This window comes from Xiphophorus hellerii, chromosome 2 (genome assembly GCF_003331165.1).
Source record: "Xiphophorus hellerii strain 12219 chromosome 2, Xiphophorus_hellerii-4.1, whole genome shotgun sequence".
Classification (NCBI taxonomy): domain Eukaryota; kingdom Metazoa; phylum Chordata; class Actinopteri; order Cyprinodontiformes; family Poeciliidae; genus Xiphophorus; species Xiphophorus hellerii.
This window is the reverse complement of record NC_045673.1, coordinates 5242540-5266968: the sequence shown is the minus strand read 5'-3', so window position 1 is coordinate 5266968 and position 24429 is coordinate 5242540. Positions and strand designations below refer to the sequence as shown.

General features: G+C 35.9%; 3 protein-coding genes and 1 long non-coding RNA gene across 4 annotated transcripts in view; 2 read left to right on the top strand and 2 right to left on the bottom strand.

The window, feature by feature from the left end:
* Nucleotides 1-24429, bottom strand: part of LOC116710420 (GTPase IMAP family member 7-like) — an 80819-nt gene that overhangs the window by 37926 nt on the left and 18464 nt on the right. The window lies entirely within an intron of this gene.
* Nucleotides 833-22477, top strand: LOC116731572 (GTPase IMAP family member 8-like). The gene is made up of 4 exons (XM_032581406.1): nucleotides 833-927; nucleotides 17323-17914; nucleotides 18877-18923; nucleotides 21619-22477. Exons 1-4 carry the CDS (start codon nucleotides 918-920, stop codon nucleotides 22335-22337), a joined length of 1368 nt encoding a protein of 455 aa, XP_032437297.1. The 5' UTR covers nucleotides 833-917; the 3' UTR covers nucleotides 22338-22477.
* On the top strand, nucleotides 2963-10091 carry LOC116731637 (GTPase IMAP family member 9-like). The gene is made up of 2 exons (XM_032581456.1): nucleotides 2963-3074; nucleotides 8714-10091. Exons 1-2 carry the CDS (start codon nucleotides 3044-3046, stop codon nucleotides 9568-9570), a joined length of 888 nt encoding a protein of 295 aa, XP_032437347.1. The 5' UTR covers nucleotides 2963-3043; the 3' UTR covers nucleotides 9571-10091.
* On the bottom strand, nucleotides 14027-15850 carry LOC116731677 (uncharacterized). The gene is made up of 3 exons (XR_004341604.1): nucleotides 15347-15850; nucleotides 14937-15105; nucleotides 14027-14754 (listed from the first exon to the last, which is right to left on the bottom strand). It is a non-coding gene; the product is annotated as an uncharacterized LOC116731677 (long non-coding RNA).

Genomic DNA, 24429 nt, shown 5'->3' with positions numbered 1-24429 from the left:
ACTCTAAGGAAGAAGAAGCTAAACTTTTGTCCAAAACTAATGTTAAATTATTATTCTTCCTTAATACTGCTAACAAAGCAGGACACGTTTTCTGTAACATCTACGCTGTCTTATAGTGGAGATTCAATGGAGGTTCTTGGCTCCTTTAATTCAATAATTTAAATGCACTTTTGTGCAGTTAGCACAAAACTACACTACCAAATGTAACTACAGTAATGAAATAGCCTATTTAATTATGGGGAACTTTCTAATAGGTGTGTGTGTGTGTAAATAATATCCCATATAAATGCTCATCTTTATATTTAAGGAATGTGAGATTCTTTGTTTGCTTCTAGAATGTGCGCCTTTTTAGTGAGGTCTGCAGGAAGCGATAGGCGTGTCGAATAGGAAGCAGATGCCAGTGAAGGCGTCTAAGCTGATTTGTATCTGACATGGATCCTTCTGTGTTCTGGTAGCCTGATGTGTTTGCAGTGCTGCAGTGAGAATGAAGCATGTAATGTACAAAGTGGAAAAGCAGAATAATTAAAGACACTAAGTAACTAAAAAGTTACTTCATTAGCAATTATAATAAACCAAAAGTGTAATTGTAGCATACTGTAATCACAGTACTAATATAAAAAATATGTAATGCCATATACTTAAAATACATTCTAACTATATTTTAAATGTAATTCAATCACAAAAATAGCACACTCAAAATATACTAATCAAGCGTTTCTATGACATGAAAAGCAATATACTTAAAGTCCTGTACGGTTCTGAGTGACTCTCTTGGCAGACTAGACTAGAAAGATTCAAGGGGAGGAGCCAAGAACTGACTATAAAACACAAGGCGCAGAAAAAGGAGAATTATTTGCAAGCAAGAAATCAACACCACACATCATCACAAATCAACTGCCTGCAAGAAAACAGTGAAAATGGCTGCTGGTAAGAAGAGTTTAAAATTTTATATATTAATATCTCTGGAGGATTTCAATTAAGTTCAACAAATTTCTGACTGTGTGAACATAATTTCCATCTTTTCTCTTGTTTTGAATGACTTCTTAACTCTGGCAAAATGAAATGTATTTAGGGATTATTATACCAGAGCTCTAGATGATTAAATAGAGAATCACAAGTAATCTATATTTTCACTGTGGCTCACATTTGATGAACAGAAAAACTATTTAACTTAAACCATAGCTGCCAAAAATAAAAAGTAAAAAAAAAAATGTATATAAATAAAAAGTTTATTTCTTCCAAAGAGGCACTTTTTTCTTCTCATCACTCTAACAAACAAACTATACTGAACAAAAACATAAACGCCTCATGTCAAATATTGTTTCATGTCTCATTAACAACAGTAAATGAGCATTTGCTGACATTTTATTGTACAAAAGTCATATTTCTCTTGATTTATGTATAATTTTTAACCCAACTTGCAGTCAGTGAGCATTACTCAGTGAGTTGTTTATTTGCTCAGTGCATGGGTGGGGCATGTCCAGTGGGTGATCAGACAAATGAGCAACAACTGGACAATCCTTGGACTGGGGACAATAAAAGGCCATCCCAAAATGTCACATTTTGTCACAATGCCTGAGATGTCACCAGTTATGTGGGAGCGTGTCATTGGCATGTTGGATGCAGGGATTTCCACCAGAGCAGTAGCTGCATGACTCAATGAACTCTTAGACGGACTATTGGCCGACTAAGAATTCGCTTCCAACAGACTGACGCTACTGCAAATCGACCTCATCTTCATCAGCCACATGTGACCACACAAGATGGCCACATCTGGCTCGTCCGTCTGCAGGATCAACTAAGACCAGCGACACAAACAGCTGATGAGACTATTAGTCGGCACAACAGACGCCTCACACCGATCATGTTCAGAGCACCGTCAGTCCGCTACAAATAGCCGTACCACGATGTTATCAATGCCAATATGAAGATCAGTAATTACTGAAAATATATTTTGAGTTTCTCTAGATATTGCGTAACCCAAATGTTCACTAAACTCATGTTTGACATGGGGCGTTTATAGTTTTGTTCAGTATATATATTTATTTAGACTGGATTATATACTAATATGAAGAAGTATATAATTGTACAGAGGAATGAAAAGCATGCATGATTTTTAAAATGCTTCACAGATAAAAATCTGAGACAATATTTGGTTGAAAGTAATTTATATTTTGTTGAGCAATTATATAATGACAATGATAAATTAAATTAATATAATATTTCCTGTGTCATTCCACATCATTTCAGACAACTGAGTTTGTGGAACAATTTGTTTTGTTTTTGTAATGAATTAGTAGAGAAAACTGGAAATCTTAAAATAAAAATTAAAAAAACGCTTGGTGAACAACTTTTAGGGAAAATAATTTAAGGCACTTGTCAGTGTGTTTATCTTCTCTCTTTATTGGGTCATTTTAGCAAAACAAGGTGAAAAAAGGGAATAATTAAAAATGCCTGGGGAAGCAAGATTAGAAAAATTACATGTAAAAGAAGAATAAATACAGAACAAGAACAAATAAGACAATAGGTTAAGAAACACAGTTAAATAATTTTAAGGCACCAAGAGTCTTTGCAGCTTTTTGAATTTAATGAGGTACATATGGTTTCTACATGTTTCAAGAATTGAGGTTAAAATAGTTTAGATTGAGGCTTCTTTGTGGAAAACTTGCATTTCTGAATATAAAACTTAGATCACAGAGTTCGTTTGTAATGAAGCATTTAGGTCAGCGGTCCCCAACCTTTTTATTACCGCGGACCGGTCAAGACTTGGCGATTCTGTTGCGGCCCGGGGGAAGCGTCACATAATGCTTTGCATGTTGGGGTTCCAGCTAAAGCCTTTTTTTTTTGTTTTTTTTTGCCCCGACTTTCCCTTTACCACAATCTTACAACGTCCTGCAGTGTGTGGTGTGTTACGCGGTGGTGTTTTGTCTTGGCAGCTTGTGGGGTTTTTACTGACTGGGAGCGAGAAGCAGCCTGTTGAATGTGACAGGCAGCCAATCAGAAAGCGCGGTGACGTAACGGAGAGGAATCTCAAACAGCTGTCATGGCAACTGAGAGTCCGGTGGACATCGGAGGTGATATGTGGAAATGTTTATTACTATATGTAAAGGTCATTTTTATATATGTTTATTATATGTGGTTTTGTTTATTCAGTTAAAAATGTTAACAACAAACAAACAAAACTCACCTCCAAATCATAGAGCTGTAAATAGAGCGGCTGATCCCGCCGTCTTTTATCAAACGCCTTTTCTATTTGTTTCGTCTTTTATCGCTTAAATGAGCCACAAATTATCACTGCTGCTTCTACATCGTCACCGGGTTTGATTATTCTAAATTCACGTTTGGTATGTTGGGGGTTTTACTGGACTTTCTTCTGGAACCGGGATGTTCGTGAGTTTAATCGGTGTGTTGCTCCTGCCGTGTGGCCGGACACACGAACCTGTTGGACTTTTATCCAGGGGCGATTCTAGGATCTGACCTTTAGGGGTGCTGAGCCCCCAGCAAGGCTAAGACCCATGAGAAGATATTCGTTGGTGCGGTTTTCTAAATCTAACTGCTTATTTAATTATATTCACAAACAAAATTAAGAGTAATTCACAGAACAAAAGAGCAATGTTCATTTTACTCAAACATATAACTATAAAGAGTAAAATCAGAGAAACTTCACATTTTTTCCAGAGGTGTATAAACTCAGTTTGAAACAGAATCTCAAGACCACATCATGCCTGCCAACATCTGCTAACATTAATGAGACACAAGCAGCTGTGGAGTCACTCAGTCCTAGTGTGGAAATTATAATAAAATCTACTCAAAACTCTGCATTTCATTTGAAGAACATTTTACTAAATGCATAGGATTAATAAACCTAAAACCAGCTTATTATCAAGGTAGATGTTCAGGTTAATGACTAGTTTTCACTAGTCATTTTATTTATTGAACATTTTATTATTTGAACTTTATTTGAAAATCATACTTAGAAATTGCATTACCTTTATTTTTATCTGAACGTTATGCAGCTGTTGGCCTTTTTTCTTTAAACAAGAATGAATGTCCATCTATGGAAAAGTAGAAATTATGAGTCGGGGTTTTACTATTTTAGTTCACAATTCATGAAGTGGGTCTGTCATAGTTTCAGGATAAAACACCTTTTTCTTCGCAAAGAACCAGGATAACTCCAACATTCTGCACTGTTCTTTAGTTTTACCTTATTTAAGTGATTCCAGAGAGATTATGAAATTAATTATAAAACAACACAACAGTCACTAATCAAACTTCAAAAAACGACCAATAAGTGAAATTAACCAGGCTAAGTACCAGGATCAGACTAACACATTATTTATCCAAATATTTTGCACATATACAACATTTTGTACAAAACTACAAAATACTCTTCAAATAAATAAAGCCAATGCTGTACACAATTTCATTCAAAAATATAAAAATAATTCTAAATTAATTAAGTACTGCATTGCCCATTGCAAAAAGTCACTAAGCATAATATTTTGCATTGCAAATTGTCATATGAATAAAGGTGCTGATGATACAAGTCTGGTTAAAAAAAAATATATATATATATATATATATATATATAACTGTCTTTACTGTTTTCTTTAGAGGTTCTAGACCAAATTTACCACAGGGGCCCGTCCAGACAATGTTTTTATGAAGAGACTTTAAAAAAGAATTAAACAAAAACAGATTAATATTTCATCATTTAATAATGTGAGCCAAAGAGCCACTTGTGTCTCCAGAGATTCAGGTTGCAGATCCTGATTTAGTAGATGGAAAGTCTGATCCTATCTCAATACAGCAGCTAAAAGAGCAATTTATAATTTTTAATTCATTAAATTAATTTTTATTAAAATAATTTTAATGTATTTTTAATAACCTTAAAAAGAATATTGTGAAGAAAAAATATCTACCACTGAATATTTAAAAAAGACATTTATTTAGTATAATTTCTTTAGAACCCTCTAAGCCCCCCTCTAGAACCGGCCCTGGGCTGCAGGACTGGTGTATTTTTGCTTAGCATGTTTTTTCTTCATTGATAGGAAGTCAGATTATCCAAACTGGTAAACCACATTAATAAAATATTAGTGAAATAATACATTAAATGACCACTGGACAATTATTCATAAAATATATCAACATTTTTGAATAAAACACACAGAAAGTAATGTAATGTAGGAAATATTTATGTATTTACTGTTAATCTATTCGTATGATTTGTTCTTTAAATGGCCACTTATTTTGGCTATTGCTATTATTTATTAAATATCATCCAAACTCAACATCCTAAGCAAAGAATCAAACCACAATATTCAGCTAAAATCACAATAAGAAACTTAATCAATCATAACTAAATGTTCTGTACCATGTCAGCCTCAGGAGATGACTGAGGATGAAGAGACGCTGATTTCTGGTTCTTTAGGTTCTGATGGGTCTGCGGTTCCTCTCCTGATCCATTCTGTCTATCATACAGCAGCACACTGCGCCACGACGGACACTTTTTTTTTGTCTTTCGATGTTCACGGTATCTGAAATTGTTCCGCTTGTAATGCGCGTCTTTTCACTCACGTCTGTATTTTTAAAAGCGTTTTTGCTTCTAAGGACATGGAATCGGGTCGAGGACGTTTTAAAAAGACGAGGGTTGATAGCAGCTCACCGCGGCTGCGTAGTGTCCGTCACTAGGCAACCGTGACGTTCAGCGTCGGTCCGTAGCCTCCTGGGGTCCTTTTAGCTGCCGCCACGACAATTTAGCTGACCTTAATATTTCCTGTGTTTTATTTTGGCCATTATTGTTAAACTTAGTGTTGATGTGTGTATGATAGGCGTTTCTATCGGACAGTTATGTATCGGTTCAATACGGGACGCACGTTTAACCTCCAAATATGGGACGACTCCGTATTTTACGGGATGGGTGGCAACCTGATTCAGCGGTGCTGAGATACAGTTTTAGGGGGGCTGTTTCTTGGGGGGGCTACAGGCCCCCCTAAAACAGGCCTAGATACGCCACTGCTTTTATCGGCTCTGTGGTCACAGAGGTTTGGAAAATCGGCCCACAATCCTTAAATCGCGCCGTGTGAACCAGACCTAAAACTCACAAGCTCTACTTCTCTCATCTCATCTCCACCACTGCCTGAATGCTATCTGACTCTGGTTGCTATGGTAACGTTTACAAATCCCTTCAAAATAAGATACAGATGCGCCACAAAAACGAACATTTTACTTTCGTGAAAATTTTAACTCACGATAACAACTAATGGGAGCCCTGAGCTTGTTTCTCTGCAACCAGACGGTCCCATCTGGGAGTGATGAGAGACACCCGAAGTGTTGCTGATGCTCAGGGTTCTTGGTCTCTAGTGGCGAAGCAGTTTGAAGCTTCATTGCCTCATTAACAGCCGGTCATGCAGAGCTAGGAAGGTGGGAATCACCTACCGGGATAAATCCGACCTCCTGTCTCTTCTCTGGGCCTTTTCCCCTTCGCAAAGACATCTGATCTGTTTCTGACTCATTTTGCTGCTTGTGGCTCAATGTTGGCGCTAGACGTAACCGAGAGAATCCGGTTAAAGGATTTTCAAAATAAAAGATCCTCCAGACTCAAATAATACATAAAACGGACATATTTAATTATTTTTTGCGCGGCCCGGTACCAATTGGTCCACGGACCGGTACCGGCCCGCGGCCCGGGGGTTGAGGACCACTGATTTAGAAGACAAAGTCCATTAAATTGTCCATTTGATATCACAAACTCCCTCCACTAGAGACCGCTGTAGATAAGACATAGTACCATTGTCCTTCTGAAATATGGGCTTTATATTCCTGTTTCTTGGGGGGTTAGAAGATACATTTTGCCCACAGCAGATTCAAACGAAGAAGAAAGGATATCTACAGCTCTACATGAATGAAAACACCCTTTAAAGAGCATCAGAGCTTCTTTAGGGACAGCGTCCATGACAGTGGCAAATTCCCTAAAAATGACAGTGATACAGTATATTTGGATAGGAAGTCAGAATACAATCGTAGGGACCCTTCAGAGTTAATCCAGTGGCTGTTCCAGATGGGGCCTAAAGACAGTTGTCACCCCCGCATCCTTGAATTAAGTATAGCACCAACAACAAAAAAAAAAAAAAAAAAAAATAATAATAATAATAATAATAATAATGAAGTGATGAACTTTAATGCAATTAAATTTAACCAAAATGCTAAAATAAATTCACACCAGATGAAGTCAAACCACTTACTTCTCCTGTATTTATTTTCTAGTTGTGGTAGTTAAATATTTTTGAAGGTTGTAACCAACATCTGGTGTGAATTTCTTAGACAGCAGTTTGGGAAATGCATTTTCAGAGAAAAAGGATTGAATGTTCAGTACTTATTTTCTCTACTGCAGGTGAAGTTGAAGACAAATGAAGTCAGAACAGGTTCAATAAATTTTTTTTGTCTAAATTAGTTTGACTCAAATGATAGTTAACATTGTCCCGAGGCAATGCCAGTTATGACTCAAAATTAAATACAAGATACTTTTATTATCATTCAGAATCTAGCATGCGATACAGTTCAGTTCACATCAGATTCATTTTGGTTTAACTGGTTCAGATACAAATTTAAAAGGTGCAAAAAAAAGCCTAGATAGAAATAATAAAAATCTTAATAAAAATGTTAAAAAGTGTCCTCACTGAACAGGAGAAGAAAAGCTGTTAAATACATAAATGCAATTATAAATATTTTAATAAATAATGATATATAATAACATGACTGTCAAAAGACAAGTGATCAATCTTGAGGTTGTATGATGACCAAGTGGGTTTTAAAGACAAAATTGTTCTTTTTTAAAGAAACATCCAGGCCAGGCTAAGAATCTGTCAAAACTTTGTGGGAGAATGCGTTATAACCAAACCGGACATCCATTCATCCATCATCTTTCTACCTTATTCCTCACGAAGGGCGCTGGTGTTTATCTCCAGAGGTCAACGGGCGAGAGGCGGGGTCACCCTGGACAGGTCACCAGTCCATCGCAGGGCAACACAGAGACAGACAGGACAAACAACCATAAGGAGAATTTAGAGAGACAATGAATAGCAAGACAAACTTCATCTCCTTTTTTTAATCAGAGGACTTGATGAAAATAAATACATTTCATTGTTTAAAATAATAGATGCATAGACTCATCAGAGGTTGACATGTGGATAATTAAAATTAGGCTTCCTCCACTTCCACACCATTGATTCGTTCATGTTAAATTCTCTCGCTGCTGCTCTATTCCCGTGTTCTACTGCCTGACTGATCGCCTTGAGCTCAAACTCTGCGTCGTAAGTGTGTCTCTTAATAGGAGCCATTTTGGGGTCTTTACACAAAACCCAGCGTGCACCGCGCGCTTCTTCTTCTACGGGGAAAATGAAGTCGGCGGCTGCTTACCGTAGTTGCGAGACCTGCTGTGGCTCAATATTGGTCCATATATAAGGCGCACCGGATTATATGGCGCACTGTCGGCTTTTGAGAACATTGAAGGTCTTTAGGTGCGCCTTATAGTGCAGAAAATACGGTAGATTTTCTCACGTGAGCCTGTTTGGCGCCCTGGGCGAGCCATCTTGCTAACTCTAACCTCTTCCACTGAAGGGGAGGTATTGTTTTGTAACTGGTATTGTTTTAGTTTACTTCTATCTGAATAAAACTGCTTTCAGTTTATTATTGTTTTCTAATTCTCCAGCAGCTGTGGATCTCAGGATTGTTCTTGTTGGGAAAACTGGAATCGGCAAAAGTGCAGCAGGAAACACCATTTTAGGGAAGAAAGCTTTCAGATCTACACTCTCTTTCTCCTCTGTGACATCAGTCTGTGAGAAGGAAACCAATGTTTTTGCTGGTCAAAATCTGGCTGTTATTGATACTCCAGGTCTGTTTGATACGGAGAAAACTAATGAAGAGGTTGTGACAGAAATCGCTAGATGCATCAGCATGGCGGCTCCTGGTCCTCATGTCTTCCTGATTGTTCTCCAACCGACCAGATTCACACCAGAAGAAAAACAAACAGTGGAAATAATCCAGAAAATGTTTGGAGAAGCAGCAGCCAAATACACCATGATCCTGTTTACCCATGGAGACGAGCTGAAAAGGGGATACAAGACAATGAGAGACCTGTTAGAAACATCCCAGCCTCTAAAAGAGATCATCAGTCAGTGCTCCATCCTGGAGGAATTTGAAGATAAATATCATGTTTTTGACAACACAGTTGAGGATCCTGATCAAGTCAGGGGATTGCTGCAGAAGATCAATAGAATGGTTCAGAGAAATGGAGGGAGTTTCTACACCAATGAGATGTTTGAAGAGGCGCAGAAAGCCGTCCAGGAAGAAGCGGAAAGACTTCGCAGACAGAATCCAAACATCAACCCTCAGGAGGCCAGAAAGATGGCAGAGAGCGACAACCCATTTATCCGTGCTGTTCTGAAGGCTCTTTGTGCTGCAGCTGAAGTTGTAATTGGAGCTTTAGCTGAAGCTGTAGCTGGAGCTGTAGCTGTAGCTGTGGCTGCAGCTGCTCAAGCAGTGACAAAGAAGGCCTGTGTCATACAGTAATGATGTGTGTGATGTTTTGGCCGCAGCTTATTAAATCCTGATTTTTATAAATAACAAAATAAGTGCCAGTAATAAGCAGATTACGTAATAAGCAGCACATATACTAATTAATTCGTAATTAATCAGTTACTGAAATATTTAAACAGCGGCAGCAGAACTGAGCAAGGAAGAGTTATTATCTCTTAATTATGAGGCTGTTGGTTTGATTGATTGATTTATTCATATCTTTAGTTGTCAATCAGCCTGATCAATATTGCAAAATGTGAAAATCTGAAGATGCTTTGTGATTTACAGGAGCTTGAGCTGACAGTAACCATAACAAATACATTTCATTTAACGATACATTTTATTAAAATGATGATTTCCTCTGATGCTGGACAAGAAATCTTTTTATAATCTGGTGATTAAAAATATTGCTTGCTGGTTTATGTAACGTAAAGACAAGTTATGGACATTGTTGATTTGTGTTATTTCCTCGTGTTGCTAAAGCGCTAATAAAGCTTTTAAAAAGAAATAATGAAGCTTTTTGTGTAGCTTATTATTTCCACTTGGTATTTTCTCACTAAAAGATAAATACATCGTTTTATTCTAATAATCAACTTTATGTTTACATGTAACAACTGATGGATAATCTGTTATAAATTCATGCATACATCAAAAACACAGTAATAACAGCTCATCTTCTCAAACATGAAAACATGTTATAAAATCGTTTGGAAAAAATTCTTTTTATTCTCATGAATCAATTATTCATTATTGTTTTAATTTCTCATCACATTTCTGCTCAGTTTGATCAGTCAGGATGGCTCCGCCAGATGACAGAGCTCCTTAACTCGTCTACTGCCGACTGAAAGTTTTATGTTTAGCTGCGTTTCTCCTGTAGATGAAGATGCAGGGCCGTGCAGAGACCTTTGGAGGGGCAGGGGCTCAAAGTTAAAAAAGGGAACATTGAACAAGATCTTAAAACACCACATCAACATAGCAACAACCCATATTAATCAAGAATATAATATTTAATTGGACCATACTGTATCATTCTCATAATGTGAGGACAATGCAAAGCAAATATAATCTATATTTTCCCCAACAGGTATAAAGTTTTTGTTTCTGCTGCTGACAGTCCTGGAGGGCTGAGCTGATCTGAGACTGTAGCTGTTAAATAGACCAGAGGAGAGAAGGTCAAAGGTTATAAAGTTATGAAATAAGCTAATTTGCTGCCATTTTACTAATGAAGCCCTAATAATATCTATTTAACCTCTAGAACAACCTGGCTGCAGACTGATTTATAGATCCAAAAAGCTCAAAGGGGTTAACTCTATATAATAGTTTGATGTTAAACCTCTAGATCTAGAATTATAAGACTGGGATATCAAGGCAAAGAAAACTGAGTAGCTGTTGGTAGGGGCCATTCAGGGGCCTCCAGACATTCAGGGGCCTCCAGACATTCAGGGGCCCCTAGAAATGGTTTAATTGTAACACAGACCATAGATCTAAACCTGTAGCATCATTTATAGAGAATAACAATGTTATTAAATTTTATTTAATGGATTCAGCTGAGAAAAATAAATAGTACATTTAGGATTTATTAGGAAGTTTACTTTGTAAAAGTTTAAAGAATAATTTTGATAGTTTGATTGTTGTGTTACCATGGCAACACTATGGCGTAATCTTTGTGTTTCAGTTGGGTTTGTTCACAAATACATCACAGCCAGTGATGGTATAGTTGCTTTAAAAAAGTAACTTTTTTAAAGTAATGAGATTACTGATTACTCCTTGAAAAAGTAACTTAGTTAGATTACTGACTACTTGATTTGGAAAGTAACTAAGTTACATTAAAAGTAACTTTTTAGTTACTTTCTGAAGCTGTTAACAACAACACTGTGAAAATTACATTGATCTTTGCCAATACTTAACTGCAACAGCTGCATAGATTTGTGATACTTATCTTAATATTAATAATTATAATGGTGTTTAGTTGCACAACTTTTCGGACTCGTTCGTTCGTGGCTGTTTTCACATTTATTGCGCTGTTCAGATTAGTCTCAATGTTTGCAGTTTTCTGGAGTGCAGCACGAAGCTCGACGTCATTCACAGCAAATATATTAACTTGACATTAACAAAGACACAGCAGGATGGATCATCCGGGAAATGATGGACAGGGAGAGTCTGACTAAAACCACCTTAATGCCAGACAAATCCTGGGATTTATTATGTGTCTCTGCTTATTTCCAAGCCCAAATGAGAAACTTTCAAAAACAGCCCAAAAGCGCAACCCTCCACTCATTAAATTTGCTAGAGACTTTAGAAAAAAGAAAAAACAAGCCCAAAGCCGCTAAATAATAATCAGACTTGGCGACAGAAACTTAAAATAGTTCCTGTTTTTCCACCAACAAAATGGACACTTCCCTCCTTCCTCCATTGTTTACATTTCTGTCGTTGCTGATATTGTCGCATAGAAACGGCGGTCACTCCCCAAGACACGTAGAGGAAATATAATTAAATTACAAAAGAAACTAGTAACGTACAGTAAAGCAAAGTGGTTTCAGTAAGTAACTGTAGTTTGACTACCAGATTTGAAATAGCAACGCGTTAGATTACTTGTTACTGAAAAAAGTGGTCCGACAATTGAGGGGCACAAGCAGGCCTCCTGACACACAGATTTAAACATTTTTTTAAATAATAATTAAATAAATAAATAAAACTCAAAATGTGCACTAGGAGCATCAAGGATAAAATCGGCGGGGGCTCAAGGCCCCTCTGGCCCCCCCTCTGGACGTGCCTGCTACTGTGTTGTGTCTGGCTAATCTTCTCAGACAAACTTTTAATAAACAGGCATTAAAGCTGCAGTATCTAATTTTCATAAAGAATTTTTTTTACATATTTGTTAAAATTGCCATCATGTTGATACAGTTTGATATGAAACCGATAAACTGTGAAAACATCAATCTCCACCTTCAACCTGAGCTACTATTGCCGTCTGAAGAAATGCATCACTCTCAACCAAAAACAACCAATCAGAACCAGGAAGTTGGCGCTGTCAATCATCCTCATGTACTCACTGTTCAATGTGCTAATGGCTAATGACAATTTACAGTTACAGGAAAATCGTTTATCAGCTGTCACTGGTGGCTGTGCTAACTAGCCACCAATGACTAATCAGCAGATCACAACAGGATCTGCTGATGGGGAAAAAAAGCTGCAAGCGATGTTCCCTCCCCTTCCTCCTTGCAGAGAACAAGGAGGAAGGGGGAGGGAAACCAGAGGTACCACACGAGATTGGGATTCACAGCACCTCCAGGTTCTGATTAGTTGTTTCACTGGGAGCACTGGGAGAAGGTAGACAAGGTCTATTTATTTCCCACAGATTATCTATCTCATCCCATACAGTGACTTCATGGTGACAGATTCAACAAATATGTAGAAAATTATTTTCTATAAAAAATATATACTGCAGATTTAAATTAATTACAAAATGTAACATTACAGAATGTGATTGTAGTGTGCTGTTACGAAATGAGTTTGGCTTTTAAATATTAGGACATGGACAAATATAAATGGCTTTGATGCCTTAAGTAGCTAAATTCATTCAAATGTGAGCAAACAAGAAAAACATGCATCATTACGACTTTAACTGTTTTCTAACATGTAAATAAATAGAAAATTTAAAAATAGTCTGTAACTCCTTTTATTGTATTTACACATTTTTCAGTCTCTAATAGGAATGGGATGGTTTCCAGTTACCAGATAGACTATAAATCTAAAAATATGTAAATTCAAAGGTATTGAGTATCTTTGTTGATTTAACTTTTAAATGAGACAGAAACTGTGCCGTCTTCTTCAGTTACATGTAGGGTAGTGCTGTTCCCCCACACTGTAAAAAAAATTCTGTTGTTTTTACAAAAAAAAACTGGCAGCTGTGGTTGCCAGAATAATTCTGTAGAAAACACAGTGAACATGTAAACTGTTTTACTGACCAAACAGTAATTACAACAGTGTTAAATTGTGAAATGAACAGATTTTCCCATAGTTTTGCACAAATTTTTACTGTGATTTGAAAAGGGTTATTTTTGTAATAAAACAGTTTTATCAAGTAATTTTAACCAACTTTTTCTGATGAATTATCATAATAATGCTGTTATTTTACACTTTTTTCCAGTAAGATTTACCCAGTTTTTGTTTGTTGTACAAAAAAACTTCATTTAGTCCTACTGATAAAATACCTTTAAATAACAGATTAAAACTGTTAAAATGTCAATTTAAAACATTTTATTAATACTTTCTGAAAAACAGAAATTTGCTCTAAATTTTTTTCTTTTTACTAATAATTATATTTTTAAATATCTATAAGCATCAAATTTCAACAAACATTTCCCACTTAAAGGAAACTTTAAAACACAAGGAAGCCCAATATAAATTGTATCTATGATAATCTTAAAAAAATAAACATACACTTACATGCCTTTGAAATATTTATTTTCTCATTTGTCTTTTCTGAACATCATGAAGCACATGAAGCAAATGCACCTGCTGAATAGATATAAATTTCTTCAACCTTTTTAACTTTATCAGAAACAGTATGAGAACCAACTTTCACCCCCTTTTTTTGGAGGGGGGGCTTGAAGATTATAACATACAATACATTTCTATTTCCAGTATACATTTTAATAATAATGTTTGTTTGCTTCAAAAGTTTTTCTTTTTTAGAAACAATTCTATTTTCAAATATCTATAAACATCAAATTTCAACAAACATTTACCAGTTAAATGCAAATTTAAAACACAAGGAAGCCCAATATAAACTGTATCTATAATGATAATTCAAATTTTTTTTTAGAAACAAATAAACATTTTAATTGAAAACATATTTTCAATGAAATTCTCATTTGTCCTTTCTGACATGGAGCAAAATTCAGCCACTGAACAAATATAAATATGTCTTTTCAACTTTTTTAACTTCAGCAGACACGGTGTGAGATGCAACATACATTTACAAATCTATTCAGCTCTGTTAAGATTAAACACTGTCTTGATAACTCACTGACTTTAGTCCTTTCTCAAACATCACGCCACTCATGATCCGAAAGTTCCTGGATCAAGGTGAGTACACGGGGGTTCACACGCAGTCTGGGTTTACGGGTTTCTTCCACCTTACTGCCCTTGTCTGGGTTGATTGAGAAGAAACACCTTAAGATAAAGAGGACAAACAGAAAACTACATCAAAATGTGCTTCTGTAACCGGTTCCCTTCTGCGTTGTCAACCAGGTTACACTTCACAAAGAAATAAACATTTTATTCAAGATATAAAAGTTGTCAAAAGTCAAATTTAACTCCCTACAATTAAAAAAAACAAAAAAAACAACTCATACCTCTGCAGAAACTCCAGTGTAGACGCCAGCCCCGATGGATAATGTATGTTAAAACAATAATAGCTCCCAAACATCATGCAGAGGGCAGAAATAAAACAGGAGATGTTGTTGTTTCCAATCTGTTGATCCACACTCAGCATGAATCGTTTAGCATGGAAGCAGGATTGACCTAAGGAGAAAGAACAAACAAATTTAGACTCCTGATACAACAAAACAATGACATTTATATGAAAAATAACAAATTAAGTAAAAAGTACAAAAAAAATATTAGTATAGTAAAAGCATAAGAAAATAATTGAAAAAAAACAATATTAAACAAAATGCCAGATGGACAAAAGGGCAAAGAAAGGGGACAAGACAACAAAAAAGACAACAGGTCAAAGAAACTGGAAAAACAAAAATGAACTCACCACACACAATGATAGTGGGAGTCAGACTAACGATCTTATTTGTAGTTTCCTTGTACAAAACATCAATGTTATCCACAGAAAAATCTCTATGTTTACGGGACATATGAGCTGTGAATGATGATTTGACACTGAAAACTTTTTTGCAGGCTTTTACTGGACATGCTACAGGCCGCCCCTCCATTATATGCTCCTTTAAATGAGCAACGACTTCTTTCACAGTTTGGCTTCGGTGCCCACACAATGAAATGGTGCATTTCAATTTAGCAACAATGGCTTTGGCTGATTCGGGTTGTGAAGCCACGTTGTGAACTCGGTAAAAATGAGTTTTAAACGCTGCATATGTACAAAATGTCCGCTTACATTCTGTGCCGAGGCATTTGAATACACAACTGGGCTCGTTTCTGTGCACTCTGCAATGCAACACATAGCCCCTCAATGATTCTAGTGTTTTACAGCAAAACGTACATGTAATCATGTTTAAACAATTTCAACCTACCCAACAAGTTACACGTGTTACAGGTGTAGCAAAAAGTGATTCGACTGCATATTGTTCCAAGAAGCAATATGACGCCTTAAAAACAAAATTAATCTCCGCAGAAACACAAATTACCGTGCCTTTTACGTTTGAAGAAAATAAAGCTTAACTTACATTTGCTGAAAGCTGACGAGGTCCAAACAGCCTTCTTTTCTTTGTCGAAGGTTTGAGCACAATTCAGCTTCTTCTGAGATGAGAACCGTTGAACGAACTTGTTCAAAACAGCTTTCAGGCGCCAGGTAAGCGGACCAATCAGAGAGCAGAACAGACCGCGCTGTCCAGCGAATGGGAGAACTTGAGCACAAAGCGGTGATCTCTGTCTTTCTTGCAGTAGCCGAACTTTGAGCTTATAATCGCAACGGTGAAGGTAAAAAATCCAGTGTTAGCAAAAAAAATAAATAAAAATAAAATACATGTACCAATAAGCAAGTACATGACTTCCTTGTTGATTCAGGTGTTTCTTCTTCTTCTTGGTATTTATTGGCGGTTGGCAACAAACTTACAGTAGCATTACCGCCACTTACCAGTATGGAGTGTGGTTCGAGAAAAATTCAGGTGTTTCCTCCACGTTAGTCGTGAAATATGAAGAAATGATCCAATCAAAATTGGCAAAGAATAAGTAAATGAATTAAAGAGGAAATGACAATCTAAAGAAGTGGGAAAACACAAGTGAATATAAATAGATAACTAGTAAACAAAATTGGAAGTAAACAATGTGGAATCATAATTACGTAATTCCACATTAATTTCCAAATCTATTAATTTATTCATTTATTTCATTGTCCATCCATCCATCCATCTTCCACTTATCTGGAGTTGGGTCACAGGGGCAACAGCTTAAACAGGGAAGCCCAAACTTACTTCTCCCTAGCAAAAAAAATGGTAAGCTAGCTTCCAATTCATTTGGATTTAATAATCACAGAATGTAAATGTTAGTTTTTCACTGCTGAAATGTAAAAATGTTGTGAAGGATACAACTTTTTCCATTAAACATACAAAATGTGTGTTTTCCACAACAAAATACAGTATTATTTGCAATTTTCTATTTTAAAATTTACAATAATTTTCGGTTCTACATTATACAACATCATACTGTTAAATGAACAAAATATCATTGTGTTTTTCTTTACAACATTTTTCTGTCATGATTTCACAGATTTTTACTGTTTAATTTACAGACTTTTTTTACAGTGCACTTGTTGGTCTGAGCTGTTAGTCAGTTGTGTAAGATGGCTTCAAAATTAATTAACCAGTTTAAGTTAACCAGGTAATAATTGTGGTTCAGATTCCTGATGTTACTTTACAAACAGGAGAATGACTGAAAAGATATCACACTGTAAGGATGTTAAATGTTAAATCTGACAACTAATGCCTGTTACCTATAATACTATCAGAAGCTAAATGTTGCTCTGCAGCTCCTAAACTGCTGTGTTGTTTTCAGAACCAGCTGCCGACCTCAGAGTGGTGCTGGTGGGTCAGGAAAGAGTCGGGAAGAGCTCAGCAGGAAACACCATCCTGGGAAGGAAGGAGTTTAACTCTGAACTCAGTTTGGTTCCTCTGACTCTGAGCAGTAAGAGGGCAGAAGGAGAAGTTTTGTCTCGTAGAGTCTCTGTGGTGGACACGCCCGGACTCTGCTGCTCTGTTCTTACACCAGAAGAAGTGAAAGCTGAGATCCAGAGAGCTGTGGAGCTGAGCTCTCCTGGTCCTCATGTTTTTCTGCTCACCATCCAGCTGGGAAGATTCACTGAACAGGAGAAGAGAGGATTGGATATGCTGCAGGAGATTCTGGGTCCAGAGGTTTCCAAGAACACCATGATCCTGTTCACCTACGGAGACCGACTGGAACAAACAGGCATCGATATTCATCAGTTTGTACAAAGAGATGAAAACTTGCAGAAACTGGTTAAGAGCTGCAGTGGGATGTATCATGTGTTCAATAACAACATGGAAAACAGGAAGCAGGTCCAGGATCTACTGGATAAAATAGATTCACTCTCAGAAGGAGGACGTCGTTATTATCAGAGAAAGTCCAGGTTAGTATGTTCTGACTGTTTCTTTACTGGCAATGATTGCAGGAAGATTTCTCAGATCATTTACAACATAGGGTCTCTGTTACTGTGGCCTCTTTGGAAATTATCACTCAGACTTTACGAACTGTGCTGCAGAATGTTTAACAATATCATCAACTGGTTTAGATAAGAGATGAATCAAGTTAGAGATCGCTGGAGAAATAGTGGCTGGAAATTGAGTTAAAATTCAGAGAAAAAGTCAGTGTGAATAAATATTACCTTTATTAAATGAATTCCAAAGATGCTTTGTAATTAATCTCAATTTTAAACATAATAAATCAGTTATTTGATTACTTCAGTATCATTGTCACAACTTTAACAAATATTAAAACAAAACTTTTGCTGTAGATTATCATAAAGTGACACAATCAAGTCAGAAAAATATTCATGTTCAAGATTCTTTTTTTTTTTTAAAACAAAATCATCCATAGAAACAAATAATGAACTTTTATAATTTTCTGTATTTGTCAACGGAGTTTAAGTTTATTTAGCTAAAAAGTAAAACAGTGTATATTTACTCAGAGCACAAACAGAATTACTGTTAAAGTGTTTAAAGCCCAATCATGATGTTTTAAGAAAAGTCTTTCAACTTGTTTTAATATGCCAATAACAAACATCACCAGCGGATGATGAACCTGCATTTTGTCAACCTGTATAGCTTAAATACATTGTTGTAAATGTTGAGATTTTTATATAATTACATTTCTTCTGAAATATTTAAAACTAGATCTCTGCTTCAGCAGGACAGTTTATTTTAACTGTTTCAGTCAGACACAAGCTTTTCTGAAAATGTATTTTAATTAAAAATCTGTGAAGGTTTTGTAAATATTGACTGTAGTTTCTTCATTATTATAATTATATATTTTTTCTTTCTGTCATTTTAAGAGCTGACACGTGCCCTCAATGTTGTTTTTTGTAAAATGCAGTGGCAAGATGGCACCTACAGGTGGAGCTTCACGGAAATCTGAATCCAGTAAGTTTTATTTAACTCCAGAGGGTTGAACCCAATAATTTTTCACGATTTTTAAAACTTGTTTAAACTTAAATGATGAAAATGAACCACTTTAAACCTCATAAAATAACAAAAAACACACCAAACATGATGGGGCAAAATTCATTTGGATGTAAACAATAGAGCTTCTCCTTTATTACCTGGTGTATGTGTAAATACATCAGGTAATAGATAATGTGCATAAGAGCAAGGGCCCCTGGCCAACAGGGGGCCCTCCACAATTATTTTTTCTTTTTTTGTTCATGGAAATGTAAAAAATGGGGCCTTGTCAATTACAAAATTAATTATATTGTGTTTTCTAAAATTGTTTTTAGCAGTAAAAATTACCCCTCCCAGACCAAAAACACACATTTGCCCTAAACCCCCCTGGATCTGCATGAAATGGTTCATTCCTGCTTGGAGCCTGACGATGTTCAGCAGCAGTCAGTGGAAAACAAGAACGACTGAGGCTGTTAATATGCTGCTAAGAAAAATAATAAATTAGGTTTCCAAAAAATAGAGACAGAGAGAGAAAAAGGTAAAAGTGTCCATTTGTAACCCAGTTTTTCTCCTAGAGGTGGGTAAACTGTGTGAGATTATCAACCATTCAGCTTAGTTAGCTTAGCTGCAGACTGTTTGCCTCCATTTCACTAACATTTAATGAATTAAGGAAAGAAATTACCAATATATTCATATATTTAACTTGTCCCTATACCTTTTACCACTTAACAACAGATGAGTCAGTCAGCAGCAGCTCAAGTCCCTCCTGACCTGCCCTCTCCTGAGTGAAATTAAAGCTGCAGTATGTAACTTTTATAAAAATATATATTTTTTCACATATTTGTTAAAACTGTCATTATGTTGGGACAGTATGGCATGAGAGATAATCTGTTAAAAATCTATTTCCTCTGCCTTCTCTCAGTACTTTCTAGAAACAACCAATCAGAGGCAGGAGAGTTTTAGTGCTGTCAATCACAATCTCATGCGGCTGCTCATCCCTATGCTGCAGCTAACGCAGCATGCTGTGAATGCTCAGTCTAGTTAGCATAGCTACCAGTGACAGCAGATAAACATTTTTCCAGTAATGATATGTTGTTTCTCCACCATTGGCACATTTAGCAGTGAGTGAATGAGGTTGATTGACAGCAGCAAGTCCCTCCCCCTGGTTCTGATTGGTTGTTTTGGTAGGAACGTTGCATTACTTTAGCTAGCAATAGCAGTTCAGGTGGAGGAGATTGATTGTTTTCACAGATTATCTGTCTCATAACAAACTGTCACGAAAAGGTGACAGCTTTAACAAATATGGAGAAAACATATTTTTTATTAAAGTTATATACTGCAGCTTGAATAAAATGCAACAAAATAGCATTTTTTAGATGTCTGGATTGCTTCATGTAATTCCTTTTTTCACTATAGGCTGCTGAGCTTTGTTTGGTTTTTTGAAGTAGCACAAAATTAACAAATATCCTCTGGTATGTCAGATGCCTTTGCAGATAATATAAATATTCAAGGTGAACCAAACTGGAACCTGATTGAGGTCATGGTTACTAGAAGTTTGCTTTTCAATTACCATTTTTTGTTTATTAACTGGATATTATGTTAACGATTGTCACATCAGTTCATACACAGATTAAATCATTAATCATCATATATCAGTTCATAGACAGTCACATGATCCTTTTTGTATAAATTTATTCTGGGTCACTGATTGAACTAAAAGCTCTGCTGAAAAACCATGAAGAAGAAAAATTTGTTCACTGCAATTTTTTTGACACTGGAATTAAAAGGTTATTATACATAATAAATTAATAATATATCCAAGACTTTATGGTCTTTAACTTATGAAATTGCTTCAAATCTTAGTTTGTTTTTAAACTTATTTGTTAAATATTATTACAGTCAAAATCAATAAATCGATCAAATCAACACATCAATATACCAATAATATATTCAAATCAACAAAATAATGACCTCATGAGAGGAAAATTTTAATTTGGGAATAATAACTTAGAGTTCAGCTCTAACAAATAAAATATAGATTGATTTATCATAAAAGGGCTGAAAACAATCTGGTCAATTTTAGCTGTTTGTATGTTTATGAAAGGATATTTAATGTTCACTAGCTGAACTGTATAACATATTTTAAGTACTTATTTGCTTATCTTAGTTTTACTGAACCTTAACGAAGATCACAACTATGTTTGTCGCAATAAGGAATAAATCAATAAATACCATAATAAATTAAACAATGATTTATTGTTTTTCTCTCTCTCTTTATACAAAATATTGAATGCAACAAAGCACCAGATTGAAGACTTTTACCATAATCAAGTACCATTATGTTACTTGAAAATGGCCTCAGAATAATAATATTATTGTTTATCGCAATAACTTCTGGGACAATTTATCATCTAGCAAAATTTGTCATTGCAACAGGCTTAATTATAACAATCTTAGTTTCTTTAGAAAATGTTAACTAAAAGCTGAAACAGATTTTCTTATATGAGGATAATTTGCAACGTTTAAAAGAAAAAATATTATTATTTGTTTTCTTTTATTGTTTTTAGAATTGTGTGATCATATTGTTAACCGTAGCATATCTATAACTGATCTGTTTAACTGGCATCTATCTGAATAAAAATGGTTTTCAGTTTATTGTTGTTTTCTAATTCAACAGCTGAAGAAAAGCCCGACTTCAGGATTGTTCTTCTTGGGAAAACTGGAGTTGGTAAAAGTGCAACAGGAAACAGAATCACAGGGAAGAAAGCTTTTGAGTCTAAAGTCTCTCTTTCCTCTGTGACATCAGTCTGTCAGAAGGAAACCAGTAATGTTGCTGGCTTAAATCTGGCTGTTATTGATACTCCAGGTCTGTTTGATATATATAAACGTAATGAAGAGGTTATGAGAGAGATCACTAGATGCATCAGCATGGCGGCTCCTGGTCCTCATGTCTTCCTGGTTGTGCTCCAACTGAACAAATTCACTACTGAAGACGAAAGAAACACTGAAATACTCCAGACAATGTTTGGAGAAAAAGCAGCCAAACACACCATGATCCTGTTTACCCATGGAGACGTGCTGAGAGAGGCAAACATTAGAATAGAAGATCTGTTAGAAACATCCCAACATCTAAAACACATCATCAGTCAGTGCTCCATCCTGGAGAAATTTGAAGATAAATATCATGTTTTTGACAACAAAGTTGAGGATCCCGATCAAGTCAGTAAACTGGTGGACAAGATCATCAGAATGGTTGAGGGAAATAGAGGAAATTTCTACACCAATGCAATGTTTGAAGAGGCACAGAGAGCAAACCATGACGAAATTAAACAACAGCTCCGAGAAAATCCAGACGTTAATACTAGAGGGAGAGATGGCACATGTGTTATACAGTAATGGTGTCTGTGTTGTTTTGGATTAAACCTTGATTTTCATAAATAACAAAATATTTACCAGTAATATGCAGACTTTTGATCCATCCATCCATCCATCCATCCATCAATCAATCAAATTTTATTTGTATAGCACATTTCAGCAGCAAGGCATTTCAAAGTGCTTTACATCATATCAAACACAGAAACACAAAGTTATCAAGTGGGGGGTTCTTGCTTTTGCATTAATAAAAGGTTTACCTGTTACACTCCTACTGTGTTATATGGAACAAAATACCTGTTGCTATTTTTATTCCCACTCACGCTCACAATCACACAGTTTAAAACGATGTAGATGCATTTTAATGGGCTTCTGGCAAGAGGCTCCGTACTCCTCTTTCACAGAATTTCGAGCAGGGGACTCTGCCGTCTCTCACGGATTTTTGTGCAATTCTATGGGACCTGTTAGTGTCTATTTACAGAGTTTCTGTTACGTCCAATGACCGACCATCCATCCATCCATCCATCCATCCATCTGTCATCTTCTTACACCCTTATCCCTACTGGGGTCAGGAGGTGCTGGTGCCTCTCCAGCGAGACATTTCATGCGAGAGGCGGGGTCACCCTGGACAGGTGGGCAGAATTTAGCGAGACCAATTAACCTAACAGTCATGGTTTTGGACTGTGGGAGGAAGCCGGAGTACCCGGAGAGAACCCACCATACACAGGGAGAACATGCAAACTCCGTGCAGAAAGACCCCAAGCCTGGAATCGAACCCACGACCTTCTTGCTGCAAGGCAACAGCGCTAGCTTTTCATTATGTCACTAAATTAGAAACATCTGATCAGCCGAGCGTCATCATCTCTCATTTAAGTTCTGGACCTATAAGATTTAGTTATGAAACAATGTTCCAAGATTTGAACTTTTCACGTTCTACAGTTTAAACTATCAGCAGAACAATCTGAAGTTATGAAGATACATTCAGTGTCCTGACAGTACTGAGATGGTTGGGTTTTGTTTATGGTGAATCACTTTTCCCTCTCAGTAAACAGTGAATGGGTTTTGCAGTATATGTCCTTCTGATTTGTTCTGATTTCAGACATTTGTCTCTGAGTAATTATTGATTGATTAACAATTATTAATTATTGATTGACTTGATTAATCAATCAGGTGGTGATTAATAACAATCACCACCTGCTCAATTATATCATTTTCTTTGCCTTTGACATCAAGACAAGGGAGGAAATCAACATTTAATATTCTGATTATTGATTTAATTTTATAACTGTATAAACCAGAACTGATTTTTGTTCTTTCTTCTTGTTCCAGTTGCAATAAAGCTTTGAAACAATAAAAATGAAATAATTTTCTTGAGTTTATTACGTACATTTGGAGTTTTTCTACTGAGGGACAAATAGATGAATTTTATTCTAATAATGTCAACAAACTTTAATAAGTCATGAATTCCTTGCCTGATTATGTTTCAAATCTGGAATAATTTCTGTGACCCATGGCTAACTTCAGGGGTCACAGAAATTGACTTCTGCCTTTAAAAAAAAACTTTAAAAAATAGAATAATAAACTGAATTTGCCTGACTTTACAATAAAATTTGAAATTGACCATGAATCTGCCTGTGTGACTGAACTGAACTGACTGCATGTGTGTTTATAAATGGGAGGGTTTTGTTTTTGGGGTCCCTTGAATCACTTGTTATATACTAAATAAATAAACTGAATGGAATTAAGTCAACTAGTAAAATTGTGTTCACTGCTGCTTTATCAATCAATTAATTAATTAATCAATCAAGTTTACATGCAACAGCAAGGTATTTCAAAGTGCTTTACATCATAAAAACACAAAAAACACAAAGTCATGCAACAATCAACAATTGATACATTACATTAAATCAAGTGCCATCGTTAAATTCTTAATCGATTAGGCTTCAAAAGCAACTCTAATCAGGTGGGTTTTAAGTCTAGATTTAAAGGAACTCAGTGTTTCAGCAGTTTTGAAGTTTTCTGGAAGCTTGTTCCAGATTTGGACATTACCGCGACCCGAGTCATTGAATTAGAGCGGGAGAAAATTAAAAATGATAATGAAAAAAAAAAAATACAA

Excerpts from the sequence above, each read along its gene's own strand:
- LOC116731572 (XM_032581406.1), top strand. Across the intron at positions 17,915-18,876 it reads TATTATCAGAGAAAGTCCAG|TGGCAAGATGGCACCTACAG; the intron begins GTTAGTATGTTC and ends TGTAAAATGCAG. Across the intron at positions 18,924-21,618 it reads TTCACGGAAATCTGAATCCA|CTGAAGAAAAGCCCGACTTC; the intron begins GTAAGTTTTATT and ends CTAATTCAACAG.
- LOC116731637 (XM_032581456.1), top strand. The coding sequence starts at position 3,044 with ATGGCAACTGAGAGTCCGGTGGACATCGGAG. Across the intron at positions 3,075-8,713 it reads GAGTCCGGTGGACATCGGAG|CTGTGGATCTCAGGATTGTT; the intron begins GTGATATGTGGA and ends ATTCTCCAGCAG.